At 39.9% G+C, this 25,011-nt stretch overlaps 1 protein-coding gene across 2 annotated transcripts in view; it reads right to left on the bottom strand.

Annotated features, from left to right (window-relative positions):
• Nucleotides 1-6,894: 6,894 nt before the first annotated feature.
• The window catches only part of LOC111575739 (potassium channel, voltage gated eag related subfamily H, member 7), a 42,683-nt gene continuing 24,566 nt past the window's right edge, over nt 6,895-25,011 (bottom strand). Inside the window, exons 7-15 of one of the 2 annotated variants that reach the window (XM_035953220.2) lie at nt 21,427-21,835; nt 21,097-21,296; nt 18,395-18,647; nt 16,073-16,278; nt 15,833-15,920; nt 15,504-15,665; nt 13,837-13,993; nt 10,234-10,414; nt 6,895-9,389 (exon numbers count right to left, since the gene is read on the bottom strand). In XM_035953220.2, coding sequence (XP_035809113.2) covers nt 9,096-9,389; nt 10,234-10,414; nt 13,837-13,993; nt 15,504-15,665; nt 15,833-15,920; nt 16,073-16,278; nt 18,395-18,647; nt 21,097-21,296; nt 21,427-21,835 — 1,950 coding nt within the window. In that variant the 3' untranslated portion in view covers nt 6,895-9,095. The other variant, XM_055015478.1, reaches the window with a different exon arrangement.

Genomic DNA, 25,011 nt, shown 5'->3' with positions numbered 1-25,011 from the left:
TAGTTGTTTTTCCATATAGCCTCATCGTGGGTGGAGTCGTCATAGCGCAGCGAGCCGAAAGTCTCTTAACGTCATTTGCGTGCGACACAAACGCAACATAACGGAGACGATGGTACACCTGCTGCTCGGTCTGTGGCTTTCTGTCAGATTCAAAGTAATAGAAGAGTCGGAGAAAGCTGAGAGCGGCGAGTCGAAACACTCAGGAGACACTCAGGAGAGTTTGGGAGGCGATGCAGCAGTATCAAGCTGAAGACAAGAGGATATGAACGAGACGACATATGAGGGTAAGCTAATGCTAGTTCGCTAGCTATCGTGTATCAGTCCTGTGAACGACCCTGTAATGGCTGCAGTTTATCGCTATTAGGTATTAAAATATGTATGCTGTGTATGTGTTTCAGATGGTTCTCTGATGAGACTTCATGGGATTTACCTGAAGCAGCAGCACATGAGCCTGCAGTGGCACAAGGTGTAGAGGAGGAGGACAGAGATGTACAGGATGCACTGATGCACTACGTGTCATGCAAAGTTATTCTTCTTGCTATACTTCTGTTTTTCTGTACCCGGACTGCTATTGTTTTCTTTAATGCAATTCTGACAAACTTTTGTACCTTTTGCAGATGTGTCTGTGCTATTGTTTTATTTGTGAAGGTTAGCAAGATTACATGACAAATTAAACACCAAGACATTAAAACAGCTGTTAAGAATATTCCAGTTTGATAAATCAGTATTGCTTTGGTGTAATTCAGTCAACGGAATTATGAACCATAAAGGAGTTTGTGTTAAAACATGTTAAATCCCATTAAACATAAATGCATTATTAGGGAATACAGAATTGTTTGGTTCAGACTGTTGACTCTTTTCCTACCAGTGTCTTAACAGACAAAATGAAAAGTTATGATGCAATCACATAAGTCACAAAATAGTTTATTAGTCAGCAGCAAAATCAAAACTATTTACAATGTGCAAAGTACAAACTGTGGTGGGCCTCTCCTACAGTGGAGGGCTAAAAGTAAAACTATATACAACTAAATCTCAAGTCTCTGGGAGGTGGACTCGCTGGCTGCCCACTGCCTACCCAGCTACCCCAGCTGCCCCAGCACACCCAGGAATGACTGGTTGAAGGCAGCATTCTGGGCCATCTCCTCCCGCTGCAAGGCCGCTTCATTCTCTCTTGCCTCACTGAGGAGCAACCAGATGTTCTCATCATGCTGGGCATGACTCCACTCCTCCTCAGCCTGCATCTCCACAAGTATGCTAGGAAGGTCCAATTTTCTGTTGCACCTTTTCCTCTTGCCTAGAGCAAAGACAGAAAAGTGATCAGAATCAGCTTTAGTAAGTACACAATATACAAGGAATTTGTTTTCGGCTGTTGGTGTCACACTAGGAATATGGAAGAGAATAATAAAAAATAGAGAAACTATAGAAAGAGGAACAGGAAGAAAAATGAAATCGCAAAATTAAATAAAACAATATATACAGAAATTTACAGCTAGACTGGAATAAACACATTAGCAAAATGATAATTGCTATAAACAGTAGTGCAAAAGCAGAGAATGCTGTTCATGGTGAAAAAAAATGCTGTACATGTCCATTGGAAGACTGACTATTGTACAGGTGTTTAGGAATGGCTCAGCTGTTTATTACAGTGATGGCAGTGGGGAAGAAACTGTTTTTGTGTCTGGTGATTTCTGTGTACAGGGATCTGCAGCGCCTGCCAGAGGGGAGGGGGGAGACAGTTTAATGTCCAGGGTGAGTGGGGTCTCTGATGATGTTTTCTGCAGTCCGTACTATAGGCTGTAGTCTGTTTCTGTCCTGCTGTGTGGCTGATCCAGAGGTGCACAGGACAGATCGGATGACTGCAGTGTAGAACTGGATCAACAGCTCCTGCAGCAGGCCATGTCTCCTCAGCTGTTGTAGGAAATACATCCTCTGCTGAGCCTTTTTCAGGATGGAGTGGATGTTCGTCTCCCACTGCAGGTCCTGAGAGATTGTAGTCCCCAGGAGCTAGAAGGACTCCACAGCTATGATGTGATGTGTTTAGCCACCCGTCCATTGATTTTCAATCATGATCATGTCTTTGATTGTTTTACTTTAATAAATTTTTGGCACTCTTTACTTTAACTGAAGCACAAATAGTATCTCCTCCACCACAACTAAAAACAACGTGGTGTGAACTTCATTTCATCTTGTGCACATTTTGGAGTTCCTAAGAACAGCTGTGTTTTCTTCTTTCTATGTATATTTTTCATTCAGTTTCACAGTTACCTAGTGACTATAAGAAGAATGGTTGCAATACTACGTTGCACGAGAAAGTAAATTAGAGTGACTTGCTTGTTAAGTCAATAGGAAAAAAATGGAGCTGCATGTGTTCTGTTTATGTGTCACTGTAGCTACATGTAGCTTTCATCAGGGGTTCCTGAGCTGGCTGCTGCACAGTTTGCATTTACACCTGCCTGAATTCTTGGTCGTTGGTCTCGCTGTTCTGATCATGCTTGCAGGCATTTACACCTGCAATAATAATAATGCAAAAATCAACCATGGTCTCTGTTTACCGTGTCTTACCGGTAATAAGACGTTGCTGTTACGTTGATGTTGACAGGGTCGGTGTCCGAGCTGGTACTGGTGTCGAAGCTGGTGCTGGAGAGGAGGCAGGGGAGCTGGGGGCTCCATGACGGAGATGGAGGAGGCTTCGCACGTCGAAAGGGATTCTTGAACAGAAATAAACACTCACCCTAAGCACACGAAAAACACGACATTGTAACTTGTGAAAAAAATAAACCTGTACGACCACTAGCTGAGTTCGTCATGCAGACTGATGTATTAGCTTCTGAGAGCTAAACGTTAGAAACATCAGGACGAAATACAAGCAGAGCACGGAGTTAGCGCTGATGGCTAACTAGCTAGCGCCGATGGCTAACTAGCTAGCTTATTGTCTGCTACAGGAGACAACAACGTTACTTTCTAAATATACTTGTTTGCTTAAAAGAAGCTTGCCACCAATGGGATAAATGATGTAAAAGTTTCTTGAAGTCACAAAACACTCACCATTCTTGAACGTCTCCAATAATGCAGCAGCTGAGTCTCCCTCCTGTTGCTCGTCGGTGCGGTGCCAGTAAAAAGCTTCCATTAAACCTCTTCCACACCTCATGGTTGACCCACGCCGACCGCTGTGGTCCTTGGTGGACCAATAGTAATTTTTGAGCTTTTTCAGCTTCTCCCTACACTGCTTCATTGTCCTCTTTATATACAGTCTACTGTATATGTGAGCAGCCATCCGCTCAGCGACCTCCTGATAAACTTTCTATGTCCAGCTCCCTCTGTATTCTTTGGTCCGCCACCAAAGACAGAAAAGTCTCGACCTCTTCATTCACCCACGGTACAGGTCTGGCTGTCATATTAAAATTATGAAGATAGAGAGTACTGTGAAGAGCAATGCGCACCGTCGCTGTTTAGTTTTTTTTAAATGCCGGTTTTGTTTTCGTGCTGGAGTCGCTCTCGTGTGTCGTCACTCCCTGTCCAATCAGTGGGCTGCACTCCTGTCCAATCAGTGGCCTGCACTATGTAGACGTCACATCTCGGCTCACTTCACCTCGGTTGGAACCTCAGCCGAGGAGGTACGGAAAATCGTACCTGATACCATGCACTAATCCATATGGAAACGCTCGCAAACACAGACGAGCCGAGCAGCACCGCGCCGAGTAGGTGCTTGTGGAATCGCGGCTATAACGAGGGGAGGTTGGGTGCGAGCACTTCCGGAGCTGGTTAGAGGTTGGATATTAATGGAGGGGCTGGAGCACCCCAAGTTTTCAGATATGGATTCGAAGTTATGAAACTGAAGTAGCCAAAACAAACCAAAAGTTCCTGATGACTTGCGGAGGGTGGATTTGACTGCTAGAAGCTCTTACTGGATTTTAAAACCGCTTGAAGAGGATGACAGGGATTTTCCCGCGTAAAGACTGGCATGCTTTGTGGACAAGAACGATAAAGACGGATTGGCGCACCTGGAAATGATCACGGTCAGAGGGTAAGCACAAATCTCCAAACAATGATTTTTTTTATAACCTGCATGAGAGATCTCTGAAGAGGAAATGAACAGCAGCGATGATTTCCGTATCTGTAGACTGTGGGTGGAGCAGAATGAATGAAAGCTGCTGGACTTAAGAAGTAAATGATTGGACACAACTCACTGACTCCAGGCCTGTCTGAACTAGCTCCACTATTGCACAAAGTAACGTGTGAGATAAAGTGATTTTGATAAAATGTCATGATTTTTGGCTGAGATCTGGTCAGAAAGAACGTCAGAAAGTTTTATTTTCTCATAAATTGTGTAATTTTTAAGATGATACTGTCAAACCCACCATCGGGGTTCAAAGGGTCAAATGGATATCCAATATTTAATGTTAAAGCTAATTTAAAACATTTGTTATTCGTTTGAACTTAAAAAAAATGCTATTTTCCCCACATAAGAACTCCACAGTAGACTCTGAATTCATAGTAAAGAGTGAAACAATATAAGCAAGAACAGTCACTTTTCATTTCACTGCACATACTGTACAAGAATGTGACAAATAACCACTCCTGACTCTTTAATCTTGATCTTGAATGCAACATTGGGGCATTAAAAATCCCATATTATTACCTTTTTAACAAGTTAATATACATCTCACATCCCCAGAATGCGTATTTCACATTTCATCTCCAGATACTGCAGAGATCATATATTCTTCCATGCCTCTATTACTCCTGGTTGTAGGACTGTTCCAATGTATTCCAATACTTTATGAGTCTCTAGACACATTAGGAAGACATAGTTATGTCTCAAAGCTATGAAAAACTTGATTTGAACAATATAGACTTTGAAAAGGATCCAAACTTTTATCTTTTGTTGATTTACAGACTTAGATGACCCCAAATGCTTGCAACAGTGTTCAAACCCACCTATAAAGGTTTTTAATGTAATGGTGCATTTCAGTCATCAAAATATACAAGAAGAATGAAAAGAAGCATTATCAGTTTATGATAAAAAACACCGCTTTTATCAAATTAGCTACAAAAATCAGAGTCCTGCTTCTTTTCCTCAATTTGGCTTTCTATAAATGGCGTCATACCCCCTAAATCCTCCTGAGACCCAGCCAGTTCATTCATGTCCTCTGTAGCTGACATTTGTTTTTGAGCCATATAGCTACCGTACTAAATTCTGATGAGCATAGAGAACATCCTGGCCTTTCCAATGATATCTCATGTGATTGGGTGGGATGACGGGTTCTTGGTTTTCATGCTGAGACAAAATGGACAGTTTAATTTATATTCAATTTAATTTAGTTCCTTAAAGCTTCATTAGGAAATGGATTGGCATTCTTGTTTTCTTGTCAGCCTATTTTGATTTTGAAGTGTCGCTGTTTTTTTGTTGTTGTTTTTTTTTCAATAAAATTGTTCTGTTGTCCACTACAGTGGACATGCCGTAAAATCTAAAATAAAAACCTTTTCATAAAAATCTCAAGTGTGAGTTGTTGCTTTAGCTCCAAAAAGGCAGTAAATCCCCAAAAAGTTAAATTGAAAAATACTTTATTTTCTCAGTTCTCAGGAGAATATGGGAAAATACTGATTGATATATTAGAGGTGCAGAAAGACGAGGAAGATGTTAGTGAAGTAGCAACTCTGTTGTTTCTTTCATTCTATTGTTCATTTTGCTCACTTGGGGAGGGATCTGGATTATTATAGTATGATTGTTTTGTCCAAAGATAGCAGAGTTATCCCATGATAGAAATGACCACATAAGGTACAGTAGCTGCATGAATAGTTGGGTCATCAAATTTTGAGGTAGCAACTGCTATTACATCAGCTACATGGATTTTTTATTAGAATGAAATCTATTGATAGATTTTAATTGGCAGTGGTGGTGAAAGCAATAACTCCAATGATCCTAAACTACTTCAAGTTGTCATGAAACAATGCCTTTTGTTAAACTGACCTCTAGCAGCAGAGATTCTTTCTGAATTTGATAATAATGAAGTCAATAATCTTGTGATTTTAGCACATGCTCAGAGTTATAAGACCTTCTGATATTAGCTCATCCCCAACAAACTATATGCAACACTGTGTTGATCCGTGGCCTTCCTGAAGGACTCAGATTCATTCCATAACCTGTGAATAATTCAGATGATCCTCTTTCTGTGCTGTGCACAGAAATAATGAATACACTTATATGGACTTCATAAAAGGAAAAGCCGTTGACACAACTGTAACTGTGTGTTTTCATTTATTGCTCCCACAGCTTCAAAACACGCATATGCACTGTACTGTCTGTTATTCTATAGAATTTCATATAATTTAAGTTTAAAAAAACAAATATATATATATTTCATTACTGGCAATGTAATGTATTTTCTACAAGTCTCTAACAACACTTCATCTTTAATGTATATTGCCAAAAACAGCATAGGGAAACAATGTAATGAACTGATGGATGGTTAGTTATATATAAAGATGCTGACTTAGCGTTTGGATTGGTTGTATAGGCACAAGACGCCCTCTGGGGGCGCAAGTTCTAGCTTTCCTTGTCCCCCTTCTCTCTCCCCCCAGCCCACCCTCGAAATACATCTTAAAAGAGACCAGTATGTTGACATCATTTTTACATTGTAATGTGCTACTTTGGGCTGATAAGCAGTGCATAACAGTAAATATGTAGGTATAAAAAAAAAACATGCACTGCTTTGTAGAAACGCCGACACCATAACTTGCTCGTCAGAGGTCAAGCTCTAAATTCTCAAATCTGCATGTTAAGATATTTGCCCCAACAAGCATGTGTGGTATGTCTGTTGGCTTCAGTGGTACAGTAGGTGCACATCAGTGACTGCTTAAATAATGCACATTGTTGAAAGAAGAAAACTAGAGTATGTTTGATACTGTACTGTATATTGCAGTGCAATTGTCCATAACCCCTGAGTCACACTTCAGAGAAGACAGGCAGACAACTACAAGTAAGAAAACTTGTCACACCTTTGTAATAATGCTGTATTACACTAATAGCTGCAGAAAAAAATCATATAGTCTGTTCATATGCAGGTTGGGCCCTCTAAATGCAAGAATGTATATATGTATCCCACTAGGCTTTAGGCTCCTAACAGGCTCTAGCATTAATGACCAGGTTCATCAGTGACTGTATCCATGTGGGCAGTTTCATGCAAGATCTTCAGTCCCAGCAGAGGAAATTCACAGTATATATTTCCACTTCCTTGTCAGTGCCTCAGTGGCAAGTGCTATACAGCAGTTTCAGCGACTGGCTGTGTCGTCATTTTCATGTCGTGTCAAAGCTGCTTGCTTCATACTTCAGGTGCTCGCACTTGTACAATGCCAAAGAGGACGCAAAGCTTTTGCCCTGCTTTTGGCTTGCATTCTTGTTTCCTAGTCTCAGGCTGCACCAGTCAGCTGCTTGAACAAACATGTCTCTGCTCACCAGCTGCCAGCCAGCCTTAGTAACAGCGATGTGCCGCGGCCATCCAGCATTTACAATCTTTAGTCGAAACTTCCATCTCTTCTCGCCTGTTACTCTGGAGTGTAGCGAGAGCGATCAATTGCGTTGCACTTTGGCAGTGAGTAATACAGGAGCTGCTCTGTGCTGACACTCAGCGTTTGGAGAGACAACCTTTCCCTCTTCGCACTACAAGCATGAGAGTTAGAAAAGGCTTGACAGAGTTGCTGGCAAATTCTTGTCTATAAACATTTCAAGATCCTATCAGTTGGTGGACATGAATTTTCTTGGCAGTACATTTGTCCTGGCTGTATGTGGGAAGGTGACCTGTATCTGTGGCCTTATATCACCCCTCTCTCTTGTTTTCTGCACAGAAGTACTGGTAGTGGAGGTTTAGTAGCTGTCTATCAGCTAACCTTTATTCAGCTTTTTTCTGACCCATGTTTTGTACCTATAAGAGTTTGTGAGACTGCTTATGTGGTGCTGATGTCATCTTCACTTCTCCTTTTGCCAGAACAGAAAGGATGGGTTTTTGGCCTGGACTTGCTCTAAGTACCTGTGTTGTTGGTATCCACCTGGATGCTTATCAAGCCTGCTCATCTCTTCCATATCCTTTAACAGGGAGCTCTGAGGAGCAGCTGACTAGAGCCATATGGTGGGTTTTTGCTCGGACTGGCGAGTTCTGGTGGCCATGGCCTGGTAGTCGGGGAGCCAGTCTGTCCCCAGCTCTGCAGCTGACACTAGGAAGAAAGCTATTGGATGTGATGCACTGATGTCTAGAGTGCTGGTCATTGAACCTGTCTGGTGTGAGGTAGGTCAGTCAGCTCTTCTTGCAGAGTGAGTGATGGTGGCGGATGGGACACACCTTTCTGTCTCTGACTTTCAGCATCACCGGGCCTTTGTTTGCCGTTCATGAGTGAAGCTGTGAATGTACTGTCGAGTTGTACTCTGGTGCTCGTCTCTGACGGTGGCAGATTTCATGACGGCGGGTCATGTGGAGTTCACTCTTGCTGACCCCGGTCTGGCGGCCCAGTCCGGTGCCACAAACTGTGTGGGAACATAGAAAACTGCATCCGAGTCACAGGAATAAATGCAGAGCCCATTAGAGTGCAAAGCCTTGGTGAAATAAAAAGTTGGTTGGATGTTGTAATGCTGTTCTATTGCAACCAAGTGGAGTACTTTAACCAGCATCCCTGCAGATTAAGTAGAATTTAGTTAGAAGCTGCAGACTTAGTGGCTGAGGAAGTGCTGTCCTCATATAGGGGCAGTAATCTTCACCAGGTTGAGCAGATTCATCGCTGGGCATCTGCATATGCATTAATAGAGCGAAAATGAATGGTGATGATTATAGATTTGATGCTGTTTTGACAGAGCTACTGTTAAAATATGTCACCATTGTTATTACACTGGCAACTGCAGGAAACACTTTCTTATTTCCCTGTTACCTGCAAAGGACAGTGTTTTATCCACATGCACAATGAAAGAACACCTTATTTCTATTACCAAGCCACTGCAAATTAACAATACAGATGTCTGTGCCAGCATGCTGATAAAAAATAAAAACTGCTACTTAGTAATTACAGCATTACAACCCAGATATTGGAATACAGTGTTGCTGAAAGGTTTATGGCCTTGGAAACTCTGGGTCTGAGAGAGGTCTGTGGAATCCCGTGGTGTTGATGTTGGAGTCAGAAGGTGACAGCAAGGAAGAGGAAGAGGGGCAAGGAGTTTCAGCTGGAAGAAGGATCAATGCTGACTGTTGCTGCCCTGTGATCTGTTGTTGCTGATGTTGTGACTCAGTGTGTCTGTGTCCAAGCAGCGCTGTAAGGCTGTCCTTGATGGGTGCATTCACATTTCCCAAGCTCGAAAGAGAGTCTTTGGGTTCCTGAACGGTGCTGTCCACTTTATTGTTAGGGCCCTGAAAGAAGAGTTTCACAGTATAAAAAGTTAGTTGCACCGCGGTAAATTGACTTGTACGCACACTGTTAAAAATATGTCATTTTGCAGAATTGTTGTGTATCTCGTAATACTGAAATACACAAAAATATCAGTGTAATTACTGAATAAGACTGAATTTACATGTCTGTTGTATGTAAAATAACATTAAAAAGTCTGAATAGCCACAAAATGTTTTTTTAATTGTCATTTTTAATGAATTTTTTTGTGCACAAAAAGCTAGTACATACATTGCAAACTTAATGCAGTTTCCCTTGTATTTTATAGATGCAACTGTTACATTCAAGTGTAAGCACTGTAAATACATTTCTAAAATTAGATGCAATTGGTGAAACTATATTTCACACAAATTTATTTGTTCAATGAGAGATGGATAATTTAATTGTTTTTACACATATAAATATCCATGAATTAAGCTTAAGAAAGCCCTGAAATACACACGATAAAACAAAGGCTTGAAAATGTATCCTATTTATTCATTAACAATTTTATTTAGATGATTATTTTCTGATATTTTACATTTTTTTAGCACCCGAGCTGCCAGAATATTAGTTTTTTAGTTTTATTTTACAGTATACTCTAAAAGTGAATCAAGTTTATTTATCCCACATTCCTATCCATAAACTGTTTAGTTTCAATCTGTTTACACATTTTTAGTATTAAGTGTGACATTATATGTTTTGGAAACTGTAACTGTAATAATGAAAAACTAAATAAACATGATGCAACGCAATTCTCCAAGGCCATATGTGACAAATAGTCAGACTCAGTATGTAACACACAGTCAACCGAATAAACATCCTTACTTGAGCTCCTGTATGGCTGAAAAAATGGCTAGCAGTCAGAGCAGCTGGCTGAACCTTCACAGCAGGTCTGTGGTAGTCAGGACTGGCAGTCACAGTGCTGTAGGCAGGAGGTCCCAGAGTCGGCTGTCTCTGCAGCAGCTGCAGGATGGTCTGAATATCTGATATCAGCTGAGACTCCAGCCTAAAAAAAGAACCAGAAAAAAAAAAGTGAGTGAGAAGGACAAACACGCAGGCATGCTGTAAAATGAGATGAATCCTTAATTCTGACAAGTGTGATACTGGCTGAGTGTGATAATGGCTGAAGACGCACTCAGCTGTACTTCGCTGAGCACTAGATGGAGCTTCTGCTCCTCAGCAGTGGACAAATGAAGAGATGGTGAAGGTGTGGAAACACATTCTGCCAGAGTAGTAGACAAAAGACACTACTCCTGCTAGGAGTGATAATGAGCTTTGTGTGGGAGGTGTGAGTTCAGCGTTTATTGTGGAAATGACTGCATTAGACTCGTTTGGCCAGTCTAATTATGGCGAGTTTTCATCCAAGCTCTATATTTAGGGCAAAATTTGTAATGCTGAATAACCTTTTAATTACCTCCATCCCATGTATTGTATAAGGACACTCACTTTTTTATGTTCCTGATTTCTTAAGTTATATATGATGAGAAATAAAGTAAAAGCACGTTCATTTTCAGAGCAGCAAGCTTTATTTTTCTCGGCCAAAACGCTACAAACATATTTTCCCGTCATATCTTTTAAGACCAGTCAAAACACAAAAACACAAAAATGACAGAAGTGCTGCTCATCCTGCAGCCAGGCAGCATTAGGGGGGAAAAAAACAAGGTCAGATAAGGTACAGTGGATAAAATGTCTTATTTGTGCTTAATAAAATGAGCTTGCCCGGTATTTCAGGCACGCTGATGCCATCTCTCTTTCTCTGTGATAATTCCAGCTAAAAATACCACCTGCTGTTCATTTGTGTGTCTGTTTCAGGTGGCTGCTGGCTGCAGATGTGTTGCCGAAACGACGGCCAATGAGTTTTTCCATCACAGAAAATAATGAGACTGAAATGTGGAAATTTTGGGAAGGTAGTGTACTTGCATATTTATTATTTAAATCAGAATAAGTCGGACGTTAGAAAGTGGCTCATGATGTGTTACTTTTCTCATTATAATACTAGGCATACTTTGTTTTCAGTCATGAGTTTTTTGAGCGCTACTTTGAAATACAGTACAGACTTTTGCACCAATTCAAGTTTGATACGCTTCAGTTCTACAGTGGAATCTTGCTTCTAGTAGACTCCCCCTCCCACTCCGAGTCCTACTGCAGCTTCTGCCAGCTAGTTAGTTGCCTTCCTCCACCTACTCATGCACATTCTGTGTATCTTACTTTTCAGCAGTGTGGGAGGTGACAATTAAAAAAATAAAGCATTCCATGATCATTAAATTTCAGTATTAAGAACAATTAAGTGGGAATGTGTTGATAGAAAAATATGAATAATCACATATTGAACTGCATTACTTTCTCAGAATATGACCAAAAATGCCTGGCAGTCTATTTGCACAAGACATCTTGAGTATTTTACACTGATTTTCTCATGATTTTTGAGCTCACCATAAATGCCTGCTCCTTTCACTATGCACACAAGTTAATAGACACATAAATCCACAATGATTCTGTATTTTATCAAAAGAAAATCTAATATTGCAACTTCCGTTACCAATAGAAGGTTATTTAAATGAAAACTTACAGAATTTTCAAAAAATAGTGTCTAAAACAAGGATGTGGGGCTTTTACTAGGCCATTTTCTTCAGTCAATTCAGGTGAAACGTCGGCAGAACTTGAAATATTGAGTTTTCCTCTGCCCAACTAACCAGGTCAGTCAGACTCATTCTGGCAACATAGATTTCCTGGTTCACTCAATTATGTATGAAAAGGTGTATTTGAGCTGCAGTTGAGGTAAGGCACCGTTTCAAAGAAATCTCTCCTATCTTCCTGCGCTGGTGATGGCAGTCTACTTTTGTACGTTCTATCAGCTTAAAATGACATTTTGCCCCTTTAAACTGGTATTTAAATTCCAGTTTAGTGCCGTTTTAGCATTGTGTGTCCAATGTCATGGAGTCCACTTTTCTTCAAAATTTTCTGCTGTAACTTAGCCACTATTTTCTTCGAGTATGATTACAGAGTAAAAAAAACAGAAGAAAGAACTGTGTTTTGCATTTCATTTTTTGGATCAAGTAAATAGTTAAGTTTGAAAAATTGGAAACTTCAAGGTGACCGTCCTTAAAGTAAAGTTGCAGCTATGCTCAGCTGAACTACATCTAACTTAATTACAAATACTTATTAACTTAATTTGGATAAGCCTTGTTTAACTGTGTCAATAATTGAAGCAATTCATTGAAACTGGTCCAAAAATTCTCTTTGTCACGTGAAAATTTGACTGGGGCACATCCAGTTGTTGTCATGTCAGATCAGCAGTAGATGTGATCTACATTTGAGATATAGATGAGGGATTGCTGTTTTAAAGAAAATGGGTAAACAAAAGAGAGGCCTGAATATTATATTTATTTTAACCTACTAACATACAGCTTTACCTTACTATTTAGACTGGAAATATTATATTCTACTCTGCCTGACAGCGTCACATTCACATGTTCTATATTTGCTTGTTCCAAGTCTTCAGTAAGGTGATCCACTATTAATACAATAAGTAAAGTGTTTCAATCATAGGACACCATTCACTTTTTATGGCTAGATTGTTCATTCTACCTTAAATGTCTGAGATGTCTTGCGCATCATTTTATGAACATTACTCCAAATTTCAACCTCTCATTTGGTAACTTTAGCAACTTCCCAAGAATTTGAAATAAACTCCAGTTAGTTTGAAAAGCAAACAACGTGCATATAGTCATTTACAGCACAGTAGAAATGCATGTTTCCGGTTTTATGTAGTTAACTCTGCCTCTCGGCTTTTCTATTGCAGTTGATGGAATTTACAAGACATAAATACACATCACTGTTGCATCTACTAGTGCATGCTAAAGTCATTCAGTTAGAGGTAACAGCTGCACCACCTACTGCAGTAACCTGATCATTAAGCCTCAAACTTGACTTGTTTGAGAGAAAGTATTTAGATGATTAAGTAAATGCAGAAATGCACTAATGATGTAAAAAATATAAAAATACTGTAAATGCTGCACTGAAAATCCTGGAAAGGTGTGCAAACTTTGTCTAAAGTACTCGTGCAGAAAAGTGCTTCATGTGTTTTTAAATGTTCTATTATTTACTTTATTATTAAAGTGTGCTTTTTCATAATTAATTTCAGTTACAACTGTCCTGCAAGTAGCTGGAGAGCAGCCAGATGATATCAACCATTATTTGACACAGCCTGCAGGTAAGTCTGTCAAACTGTTCCACTGTGTCCTAATAGCATGCTTGTAACACTCTGACAGAGAGAAACAAAAACAGCATCTCTGAGACTTAGAAAAAAACAACACTCTAAACCATGCAGATGCAAAAACTGCCAAAGTTCACATTCTGAGCTAATTCACAGTTTAAGGCAGTAAAATGAAAATAAACAGTCTGTATGCGGACTTTAGAAACATGTACCTGTTTAAATGCTCTTGAAGCTGACCTAAGCGTTGTTCCACCTCCCCGTATGTGAGTTCGCTGGCAGAATTATCATCCTCTCTCAGGTCCTGGAACTGTGCTGACTCATCCAGGTAGTCTGTAGGCTTCTTACAGGCCCATTTATCACAGCACAGATCTGGAGAAGCAAACCAACACGCATGCTTTACATCCTACAATGTGGGCCAGTACAACGTCATCACTACACAAAAAAGCTCCCAACGAAAATAGACTGTAATTAATCTTTACAAGAAAGCCGTGTGTAGGCTCTTTGTTGTAATTTATCAACCATCAGTAGCAGGAGAATTATTATTGCAGTGTTTTGCTGCAAACTAACCCCGCTGTTATCTCTGCTGGGCACATGGTAGTATTCAGCCTGCTGTCCAGTGATATGTACCGATCCGCTTTTGTTGTGTTTACAGAGAGATGGTTAGTTCTGTGATTAAACTATCTCATGGAGCTGTCTGTGCAGAAGGACTTTGTTTGAGCATGTTGAGTCATATAGATAGATCCAGCCTCTCACTTAGCTTTTTTTTTTAAAAATCTCAACTGTGTTGTGTGGTTTTGTACTTGTTGGATAGTAAGTTTTATCAAAGAAATATGCTATGTTCTTAGAAAACCCTATGATTTCCAAATTAAGTGCCATGCCCAGCTGATCGTACATGGATGGTAAATTATTGTAGTGTATGTTGGATCTTTGAACCAGTCTCCACAGAGACCTGAAATTGGAATCAGCACTTTCTAGAATCTCTTTTATTGGACCAACTAAGGCCGCGGATCAATATCCAGCATAACACTACAAGACATACTGCATAGTATATGCTCTTTATGTTTGCAGATGCATGTCTAAAACTCGGCCCTTTTATACAGGGTTGCACACTTGAAAATGCCACATTTTAAACCTCATCTCTCCTAAATGTTTCCCTGCGTCTTAGTCACGTCTCTGCTGTTGAAAAATAGGTCAGATGATTGGCTAGTGTTGAAATGTACCTGATGGGCACAAGAACATTGGAAAATGTGATGCCATCAGCTGCAATAAAACATAGTGAAAGTTTTAATATTCAACTATTGCAAACTGTGTACAATAATTGGTTGGTGATTATATTAAGGTATCTTTATCTGATTCAAGTCAACCGTGGCATTTTCCCGTTTTTCTCACTAATTTGGAAGGGCTTATGCGTCTGCACTTGCATCCCTTTCATTCCTACTAATGTGCTCAGGATAACATTAGCACTATAAGAGAACGCAGCCTCCTCATTCATTTCAATGAGACTACCACATTGGCACATCAAACATATTACTTGGTAATGGGATAAGTATTGACTGTGTGAATGTGGAGATGGCTGGCCAGAACATAACTTTCCAAAGATGTGGCATTCTGTCTCAGTATTATAATATGCTGTGTGGTATTGTGGTAAAAATATAAGTATTTAAACTGATAAACCAGCCTTCAAATGCTGGTAAGGAAACGACAACCTCCATGCATTTTTTTTCCAAGGACCACAGACATGGTCCCTCACTGACTTCCCATCACTGTCATTACCCTTTTATCCTGTACCACCCAGTAACTATTTACAATACTTCCTCTCAATTATAACCATTGTGTTCACATAATGCTTACAGCCCGTGTGTTAAACATGATCTGTTACCTTCAAAAGATGATCTTCTGTCCAAGCTCTCTCTGACAATAAGATCTGGGTCTAGAACCGGAACATTGAGCGAAGAGGGACCCAGGACTACAGAGCTTCTCTTTAGGCACGAGTTCGACTCTCTCTCCCTTTGAACATCTTTTACCGCTTCCTTGTTTTCCCCTGCAGAATGACAATCAACAGGAGTCAGTGGAATAACACTGTATTCCTTGGAGAATAGGTGTTCTCGGTCGGCACTACTCAATGAACAATAACAAAGAATACATTTGCAGCTACAAAGCGAGCTGAATAAAGCTGTACTGATGCACTGCTGATTCGTTTCTACTGACCTTTAGATAGATCTGAAGTGAAAGAAATTCTCCTTTTTATACTTTTATTGCCCTCGCCATCTGAATCACAGCCCTGGACACTGGAGGGCTGCGAAAATTAGAATCAAGTTAGTTAATGAAAAAGTGGTAGAATGTTAATTAATTCTGTATTGCTCAAAATTAAATAGAATCTAATGGAATTTTGACGAATGATAATGTGGATACCGGTGGGTCCCATAAGACCATTTTAATATTATCTACCTTGACAGGCTCATCTCTGAGGTTAAATGTAAGCTCCAGGTTGTTAAAGAAGCAGTCAGCAAACTCTGGGTACATGTCCAGCACCTCCAGCAGATCTTCTCTCTGAATGGTGCTCAAGTCACAGTAACTTAAAGCTCGCACATCAGCATTGGACTTTCCAGGCTTGGCAAACAGATGGATCATCTCTCCAAATATGTCATTTTTTCCTGGTGACACACACACGCAAAGACAATGCATCATCTCAACAGCTTAATTAGCAATAGAGGGGAAAGTATTGATTTTACCTGCAGTGGCTTCTAAAAGTAGCCAAGCGTATTATTGAGAAGAATTTGTGTTGTGCTGTCTACGGGGACTTATCTAACTACTCCTCGGCTTCCACTAAAGGGCAGCAGACATGTTTGTTTTTGTGGATAATGAAAATCAAACAGCCTTTCCTCTCTGTGTAGATGTTCTCCCAAGGCCTGTGCGTCAGTTGTCTTTCAATCTTTGATCCATTATTTATGCTGAGGAATAACTAGTAACTCAAAGCTACTTTGATGTGATGGGGGGGAAGAGCAGCGTTTGATTGTGATTGACACACTTTACTTGCTGTGCGCCTCAAAGCAAGATATTTGTGTTGATAATGGCTACCACGTAACGAAGCCAGTTCTTCGGCAAACTTCCTTAAAGTCATAAAATCGGCTTTTTTCAAACTGGGGGGAATACAAAAAAAAAGAGAGATTCCTCTGCTGAAATAAGGGTCCATTTTGCAAAGGGACTAGAGGGCTGGTTTAAAGGCCATCATGAAAAATCCCTTTGTTGGTGTGGGGGTTCACTAAATGCCAGCACTGTAAGCAGGGGTTCAGGAGGAAGAGATATGATACGTTGGCTGCCAGTGTTCCTTTCACAGCATGCACCGGACACCTTTCTACCACAGAGGAAAGCCTCACACAGAGTGGTGTATCTCTCCCCCACATGCAGCTCTCACCACAAGGATTTAGATGGTCATTAGTGTAAGAGACTAATTCTTCACCCGCCGAACAATGCTACCAGCGTCGTTGGAGTCAATATCATTACAAGAGACAAATGCTTTAGCACTAAGGGGCTGACCACGGCCGTGTAGGTGAGAAAAGACTAGGAAACATACAAGGTTGCACAAACAAAGTGGAGCGAAATGGTGCTGATGGAGCATTGTGTTTGCATCACATAATAAAGGGCCGGATCTATGAGATGAGCGACTTTTCCCGTGTGTTTGTTAATAATGGGTTTCGTGTGATGCAGCAACTTTTGCTAAGCTTAAACCTCATTCTGTCAGGTGCAGCTTCGGTGAGCATTCGTCTCATGAATAATGGTAAATTTAATCCAGGGCTTTGGCCTGTAGCACCTGGTAGTAGTTCACCCATGAAGAAAAAAGATAAATACTCATTATTCTAATAAGAAATTACAAGTATTTATTGTCATTGTATTACCAGCAAAGAACAATTTCAAATTTGGAGGTGGCAGGTGTTTTTGCCTTTAGCTGCCTTTTACAGACCTGTTTTTTTTTTTTTTAAATAATCCCCATTTTGCAGCTTTAACTCATTTACCAGTGCTGTCAAATATGGCAGATATTTCACTGTGCACTTTGAAAGTGCCAGGCAACCTTTCATGGAGCCACTTAATGTCACAGTCTCAAACCTGTCACAGAAACACCCCAATACCCCCACAGAAAGGTGGAAACCCGCATGGAGGCACATTCTGTGTTTTCTAACAATTTATTTATTTATTTTTAACACAGACTCGCACATTAAATCCCCTTTATGGCCAGAAAAAAAACCAACCATGTGCCTTGAATGTAAATGTGGATATCAGCATGGCTTTCAAAAGCCCTCACTTCTTGACTATATAAATAAGAAGGTAAATTTTCAATGAATAAATTGACATGATATGGCCTTGAATCACCTTTTACTTTTTCAAAATGAGACTTGACCAAAAATTGTGGAAAAAGGCTTTTTTAGCTTGTCTGATGCTGACATTCAGCACACAATAAGCTGAGAGATCTTCTGTACAATAGGGAGGTGACGCTGACTTTTACAGCTGATCGCTTATCTTGGTGGAGATGGAAGTTTTATGTGCAACAGAGACTGCCACTACAAAAACAATCTGTCTTGACTCAGAGGACTTTACTCTGCCTGCAACAATTTCAGTTTTCATATACGACTGCATCACAGTCTGTCAATTAATCTAGCACCTGCCACACAGGTTACTTAATGCAGTTGAGACAACCTGTCAGATTAACTAAAGAATTAACCCCTGGTTGTTGCGACACAGCAGCAACGTAATCAACAAAGGGATTGTATTTACCCAGGATGGCAACCACAATATCATCTTTCAAGATCTCGATCGAGCCACGGGACAGAAAGTAGAGGGCAGTGAGCACATCGCCGCCATGGACCAGAGTGTCTCCAGGAGGCGCGTGAGTGGTTTTGAAGCGCATGGCCAAAGCCCTCAAGCAGCCTTTGGTGGCTCCTTGAAAAGCTTTGCAGTTGTGCAGAAGATTCCTGTTGAGGTGAAGGCAGATATCTGCCTGCAGGCAGTCAGGGAAACCTTTTAACACCTGTGATGCAGAGAAAATATGTGAGTAAAAGGCTCAAAATGTTAGTTTGATGTCCTTAAAAAAGACGCATTTAATAATCATGCTCCCCCGTGGAAGCTGGATGCAGCAAAGGTGTGAAAGCCAACATACTTTTACTAAGATAAGCTAAAGTTAGGCCTTCAAATAGCACAGAGATCTGGACGTGATGAAAACAAACATGCTATGGAATAATAGATCCACTGAACACAGTCAGGGGCAAAGACATCACTATTTAAATGCATCATACGAGAAGATGAGAGATCAATTGTAGATAATATGTTTCTTGATTAATGGCTGATACAGTCATAAATCATATTAATATTGAACAATGGTGGGAGTTTTCACAAACAATTTGGGCCAAAGGTCTGAAGACAAACTGAAAAACTGTAATTTTTCATGTAAATTGTTAATAGTCAGAAAGTTATATACATATATGAGAGAGAGAGAGAGAGACAGAGCGAGAGAGACTAATGCTAAATATGTAAGATGCCATATTTCAGATTTTACACTATTTCTAGGTCCGCAATCAAACCGAAGCAAATTAGTAGCATTGGCCAAATTAACCTCTTTGTGCAAAAGATCCGATTTCCTTCTCCAATGTTCAGATTTGATGGGCTCATTAGAAGCCTGTTCAAGTAAATCAACTTGCAGCCATTGTTCATCTGCTATAAATACAGCTGTGCCTCAAGTTTTCTGCAGAGCACTGCACACTAAATAGCATTGTGATGAGAGGGAACATTGAATGCTTGAAAGTGTCAGAAGTCAAATTGTTATTCAAGGTTTCTAAGGAGGTGGGGCATGGTATGGCTTATGGAAACTGGATCTGGCAGACTGAAAGTGACCACACCATCAGAAGATCAGTGTATTAACCCTTTGATGCACAGTTTGGCTCAAGAGATATCCATTTTCCATTGGATTTGGGTCACTTTTGACCCATGTTGCGCATAAAAGGGTTAAACTTTGTTCACTGAGATTTCATGAGAGGTAGAAAATTTGCTAAAGCGTAGGTAGTGTCAAAACAAAGTTGTCTAGTAGGAGCCTCAGTGGACAACTCGCAGTCTCTCAACCACTTCTCTGGAGGGGAAACAAAGCCAGATGCTCAGGGTGGGCTCACACATACCAGCAATTCACAATGGATGACGATAAAAAGATACTATTTACTGGTGCATCCTCATTAAAGCAAAAGAGGGCCGTGATAAATACTAGCATATTATATAGGTTTTTTTCAGAGATTACCTTTTTGTTTGAAAACTTAAGCTGACATAATTTGTAATGAAAAATGTTGTTATAAATTTGAAATTAATGCAGTACAGAAGTATACTCGCTGGTGGTCTCACACTTTTGGACCCCAGTGTAAATCATTTAAAAATAACGGCCAGCAGGATTTATGTAACCACCCCCCTGAGCTAAATACACAGCACAATGTGCTCTCAGTTTTGGCTTTGTCTCTGTTTTACATCGAACTTCCAACACATAGGAGTGAGAAAAAAAAATGTACTGCATCAATATTATAGTGTTACTTTTGCTTGCTAAAGTAGAACAACTGAGCACATTGTTCAGTAATTACACATTTTAATCATAATGTTCTACGTTGCCACTCCTTAGTACCGTATATCATACATTATGCGGTTGGATCACTTCTCCGACTATAATGTCTGGGGTATTACAAGTAGATACATGGTAACTATACAGAAAAGTAGCTATTTTGTTGGAAAGTGTTTTGAACTGACAGGAAACTGAAAAGGAAATTTGTCAAAATTCTGGTAATTAATTTCTGTTGCCATCTCAAACATAACTTAATTTGCTGAAACATCTAAGTAATGAATATGTGGAACTTTAATACACAATGGTAATTTCTATTAAATACAGTGTGTAGTACAAGCTAGTCAGATTTCACCCTGTATTTTCCTATCAATTTGGAATAAAAATGAATTTTCCTGCTAACAATGTAAGTAAGGATCCATCCATCTATTGTCTACGCACCCTCTGGAGGGCTGTGGGGGAGCTGCAGGCTATCTCAGTAGTAATATTATTACAATTAAAGCTAATATATATGTTGTTTCAAAGCACACATAGTAGTTTTAGTTACATATTTTGCTCTTTGAGGCTTTCTTTGATCTACAATGAATTCACACAGAAATCATGCATAACTCTAGTAGTGACACTGTCTGGATAATGAGGTTCTTACTTTAAACGGTGCTAAAACAGAGACCCCATTTAGCCATGAAAATTTCAAGAAATAAAAATATGTACCTCCTGCTCTTACCAATGAAGAGATGTTAATCCAGATGAAAAGCAGACAAGAGAAAGAAAGCACTTTTTAGAATTGTGCGAATCAGTATTTCCATGATCATTCAGTGCAGTCAATTATATAGCTGATCATCTTTTCCGGCTACACTGAGAAGCAGATGTGCTGATTTTTGTTATTTACCGTGTTCATATCGATGCCGTTGGTGTAGGTCCATGAGTGCTGGAAGTACTCTTCCAGCCGTTGCCTCAGTGGGTTGGGAATCTGGTGAAAGCGGATGAACTCTTTGACCCGTAACATTTGAGCGTGATAGCGGGCCGTGCCTGAATACAACCTCTGGATGATGGCCGAGACATTTCCAAAGATACTGGCATACATGAGAGCTATAATAACGACAGTGAAAGTAAGTTATATACTGCAGACAGCTGTGCACACATAGACATGCAAGATATTTTAGCAGAATAAAGTTAAGCTCAATGAAACTACATTCTGTGGAAAGACTAACATACTCACAGCCAATCAGCATGACACATATGGAAAAGATCTTCTCTGAGTTGGTGTTTGGGGAAACATTTCCAAAGCCCACACTGGTCAGACTGCTGAAGGTGAAGTAAAGTGCTGTGACATACTTGTCCTTGATGGAGGGACCAGAGCTGGGATTGCTGGGATTGCTGTAGTTGTATCTCTTTCCTATGGACACGCCCAGATTGTCCAGCCAGCCAATCTTGTGCTCCAAGTAGCGCTGCTCTACATTGCCAATGGCGTACCATATACAGGCTAACCAGTGGGCAATTAGGGCAAAGATGCACATGAGCAGCATGAGGACTGCAGCTCCATATTCAGAGTAGCGGTCCAGCTTCCTGGCTACACGCACCAATCGCAGAAGCCTCGCCGTCTTCAACAGGCCAATCAGAGTGGTAGTCTGAACAGAATGCACAGCAAAGAAATGCATTAGTAACAGCAATAGTGCTCTACAAATGCTCTGCTCATTTGATCATGAAGTGCAATATTTTAATATGCATGAAATCTATCACAAAATAATAATGGTAAGATGTGGAGCAAAAAATCTGAACATGTCTGGGCATGTTCTCTGTAAAAGATGACCTAATGATAATGTAATGCACATGTCTTCTGTAAAGTGAGATCTAGGGGTGAAATGTGATAACCTGACATCATGATCTGACCAATAGATTGAGAAAAATATAATGGTGTCAAGACTGTCACTCCTATCATACGTCCTATAGGCATGGAAAAATGACCAACGCTCACAGCATAAAAGACGGTGCACACCTCAGTATCTTCAGTTCTTGTTGGGGTGTTATCACTGCTAAGAATTACTCCTGGATTTTTGTCGACAAATAAATCCTGCTGCCCTCCGAATGCTGACTTCTCTTGGTGATTTTTTAAAAACTAAGTTACAAATCAATCACCAACAAATCGAAAGTTGTGGCGAATCAGGAGAGTCACTTTACAAGCTAAAGCATTAAGTTTACTTAACAGAGACAAGAGGCAAAGACTCTGTTGTAACAACTCCTGATATGTTTCTTGGTCAAAGGCAAATTAACAGAGAGGTGAAGACCACAGCAGCCCACAGAAAAATCCTAATTTATTTAACTCGAAATCAGGAGTGGCACTCACTTAATGGGTCTGTGGAAGTTGTGTAGCAGCTTTTGGGTCAATATCGAAGGTTTTAGCAACTCTAACTGCCATTCCCATTAATAAATTATTCACTGGACAATAACAGAGTGTCCTTTGAAAATCATGATCATATTTTCATATTTACTTCTGTAAATAAAATTAGTTTTCGGGGCAAATAAGTAAAATCTGATATTTTTCTGATTCTTCACTGAATAAAGTTAAAGTTGTAAAGAAAATCTTAACATACTATTTTAATCTGAAAGGACAGACAGTATTCAAGATACAATAGCAGAATCTGTGCTCAGCATGTATTTGGGCCTGTAAGTGTAAAGGGGTTAAAAGATCGTTTCACAATTATTGAATCCATTGTTCAACCATTTGCAGTCACAGCAAAACCACAAAGTGACCTGACAAGGTTTAAAAAAATAAATTAGCCCCTCAAAATCTGGATATAGTAACTCTACAGCAGGAAGAAAAAGTGTCAAGCCACCAACCATTCTTTTAATTCACCATTACTGACCTTAAATGCTTGGCTATTAGCATGAGTCTGTGCAAGTCATTACAGCCGATGTGTGGTTTCTGACCATTTGATAGCACAACACAAGATATCTGACCTCGCTTTGAACTTTATGCTTTTCACCCATTTTCAATACATAGTGTAGGATTTAGAATATTAACATAAACTGGCTTTGTAACAAAAGTATGAATGGACTCAACACATTTGTTAGGTCTCAAAGTTAGGCAGACTGTGTTTTGGTGACTTTTGTTATAATTAAACCTCACCTTATTGTGTTTTCTAAAGCTCTGCTCTCTAGCGGTTGTTTCGAGAACACCAAATTCTTTGCTATTCTTTGTTATGGTTAACTTTATCTGGCTTCAGTTTGGCTTGTTAATGTTGATCTCATCCAAATTTAGTTCCCTCACCATTTTACATAGTGTCACTAACTAAAATAGTATTCAGATAATCCAGAGTTCCAAATAATCACCTTGCGAGTGCTTTTTCTTGTTGGCATGTCACCTGTTCAGTTTATATTTAAAGGCCTAAACTGACATGAACTTTACAGAATTGCTAAATTTGATGGTAAATCAGCATTTGTGTGCTTCCCAATTGACTACACCAATGGCATGTTTTACTGACAGGTATTAAAACCAGAGAAAAACAAAATCGACATCCTAAATTTAAAAATCTGCAATCTAATGAGAGATAAACTGAATGGAATTAAACTCTTAAATGTACCTACACAGGCAATTACATAACACAGCCGCAAAGCACAACAACTCCCTGTACTTTATCTCTAATGGGAACAGCATTTGGAATCGAGTTGGGACAAAGCACTCATCTCCTTTTGCACCATAACAGCTTGAAATAAATATTGTATGTTCTCTGTTTCCGTAATTATCATTCACAAAACACTGAATAATGCCAGTTTTCAATAATACCTTTTACAATATGTTCAGTCCTATGGCAGGACTAAGTTGTTGTCAATGCAGTGAGACACTAAAGTCTATTTCCCATATATTCCCTACTCTAATCAAAAGGTTTACTTAAGCGCTTGTAGGTTAAAACCGTCTTATTAAGCTGCTAAATTAAATGAGCCTTGTGAAAACCATCTGCCACGGTCTCAGTCCCTTTTATTTTCTGAATGAGACTGCTGTTGGGTGGGACTCTGTGTGTTCAGTCTGAAAATTATAAACCCCAAGCTGGAAAGCTATAAATAGAAATCATGTAGCACCATGCCATCACAGTATATAGCCACCTATTTATAGACCTGGATGTGAGAAGACTAAATTTACGTCTTTGGTTAATATTTCTAGTGAAAATGAAGTTAACATTGTCCATTAGTGATGTGGAGGCAAATGTTTAACTAACAAATTATCCTGCAAATTTTCCAGGACTGTTTTGTTCGTCACTGTCTTGTATGGAAAAACACATGTCCATTTTCTTTTAGATTTGTTGTCATTCACCGAATTGACTCAGCAGTAGCAGCAACAGCAGCAGCAGTAGCAGCAGCAGTGATGGAAAAGATGATTATGGTTTATAATCAGGAGCTTTTCTGGTGTAATGGAGTGCCTACAAAGCACGATAAAGCCCTGAAGTGGATCCAGAGCCTTAGGGGACATATCCTACCAACAAACAAGCCAGCAGGCCTGGCAGCCAGCCTACCAATGGACATCTCACATCTGCATGTAAGCTGTGCACACAGCCCTGTTGGCCTGCTCCTCACATAAATGCACCATTGATTGCCATTTGGTAAGCCATTAATCCGTGTAAATGGATTCTAGAATGAGGACCATTCAAAAAAAAAAAAAAAAAATGAAAGAAAGAAAAAAAGAAAAAAAAACATGCAATTTAAAGTAATCCTTTCAGAGCCGAGACAGAAAGATTCAGGCTTTAAGTAGTGGCCCAGGGGCACAAGTCTGGACTTGGATAACAGTGCAAGCATGCCGATGTGCAGTAAA

This window comes from Amphiprion ocellaris, chromosome 11, assembly GCF_022539595.1.
Source record: "Amphiprion ocellaris isolate individual 3 ecotype Okinawa chromosome 11, ASM2253959v1, whole genome shotgun sequence".
Taxonomy (NCBI): domain Eukaryota; kingdom Metazoa; phylum Chordata; class Actinopteri; family Pomacentridae; genus Amphiprion; species Amphiprion ocellaris.
Note: the sequence above shows the minus strand (reverse complement) of the source record. Positions and strands in the feature narration are given on the sequence as shown.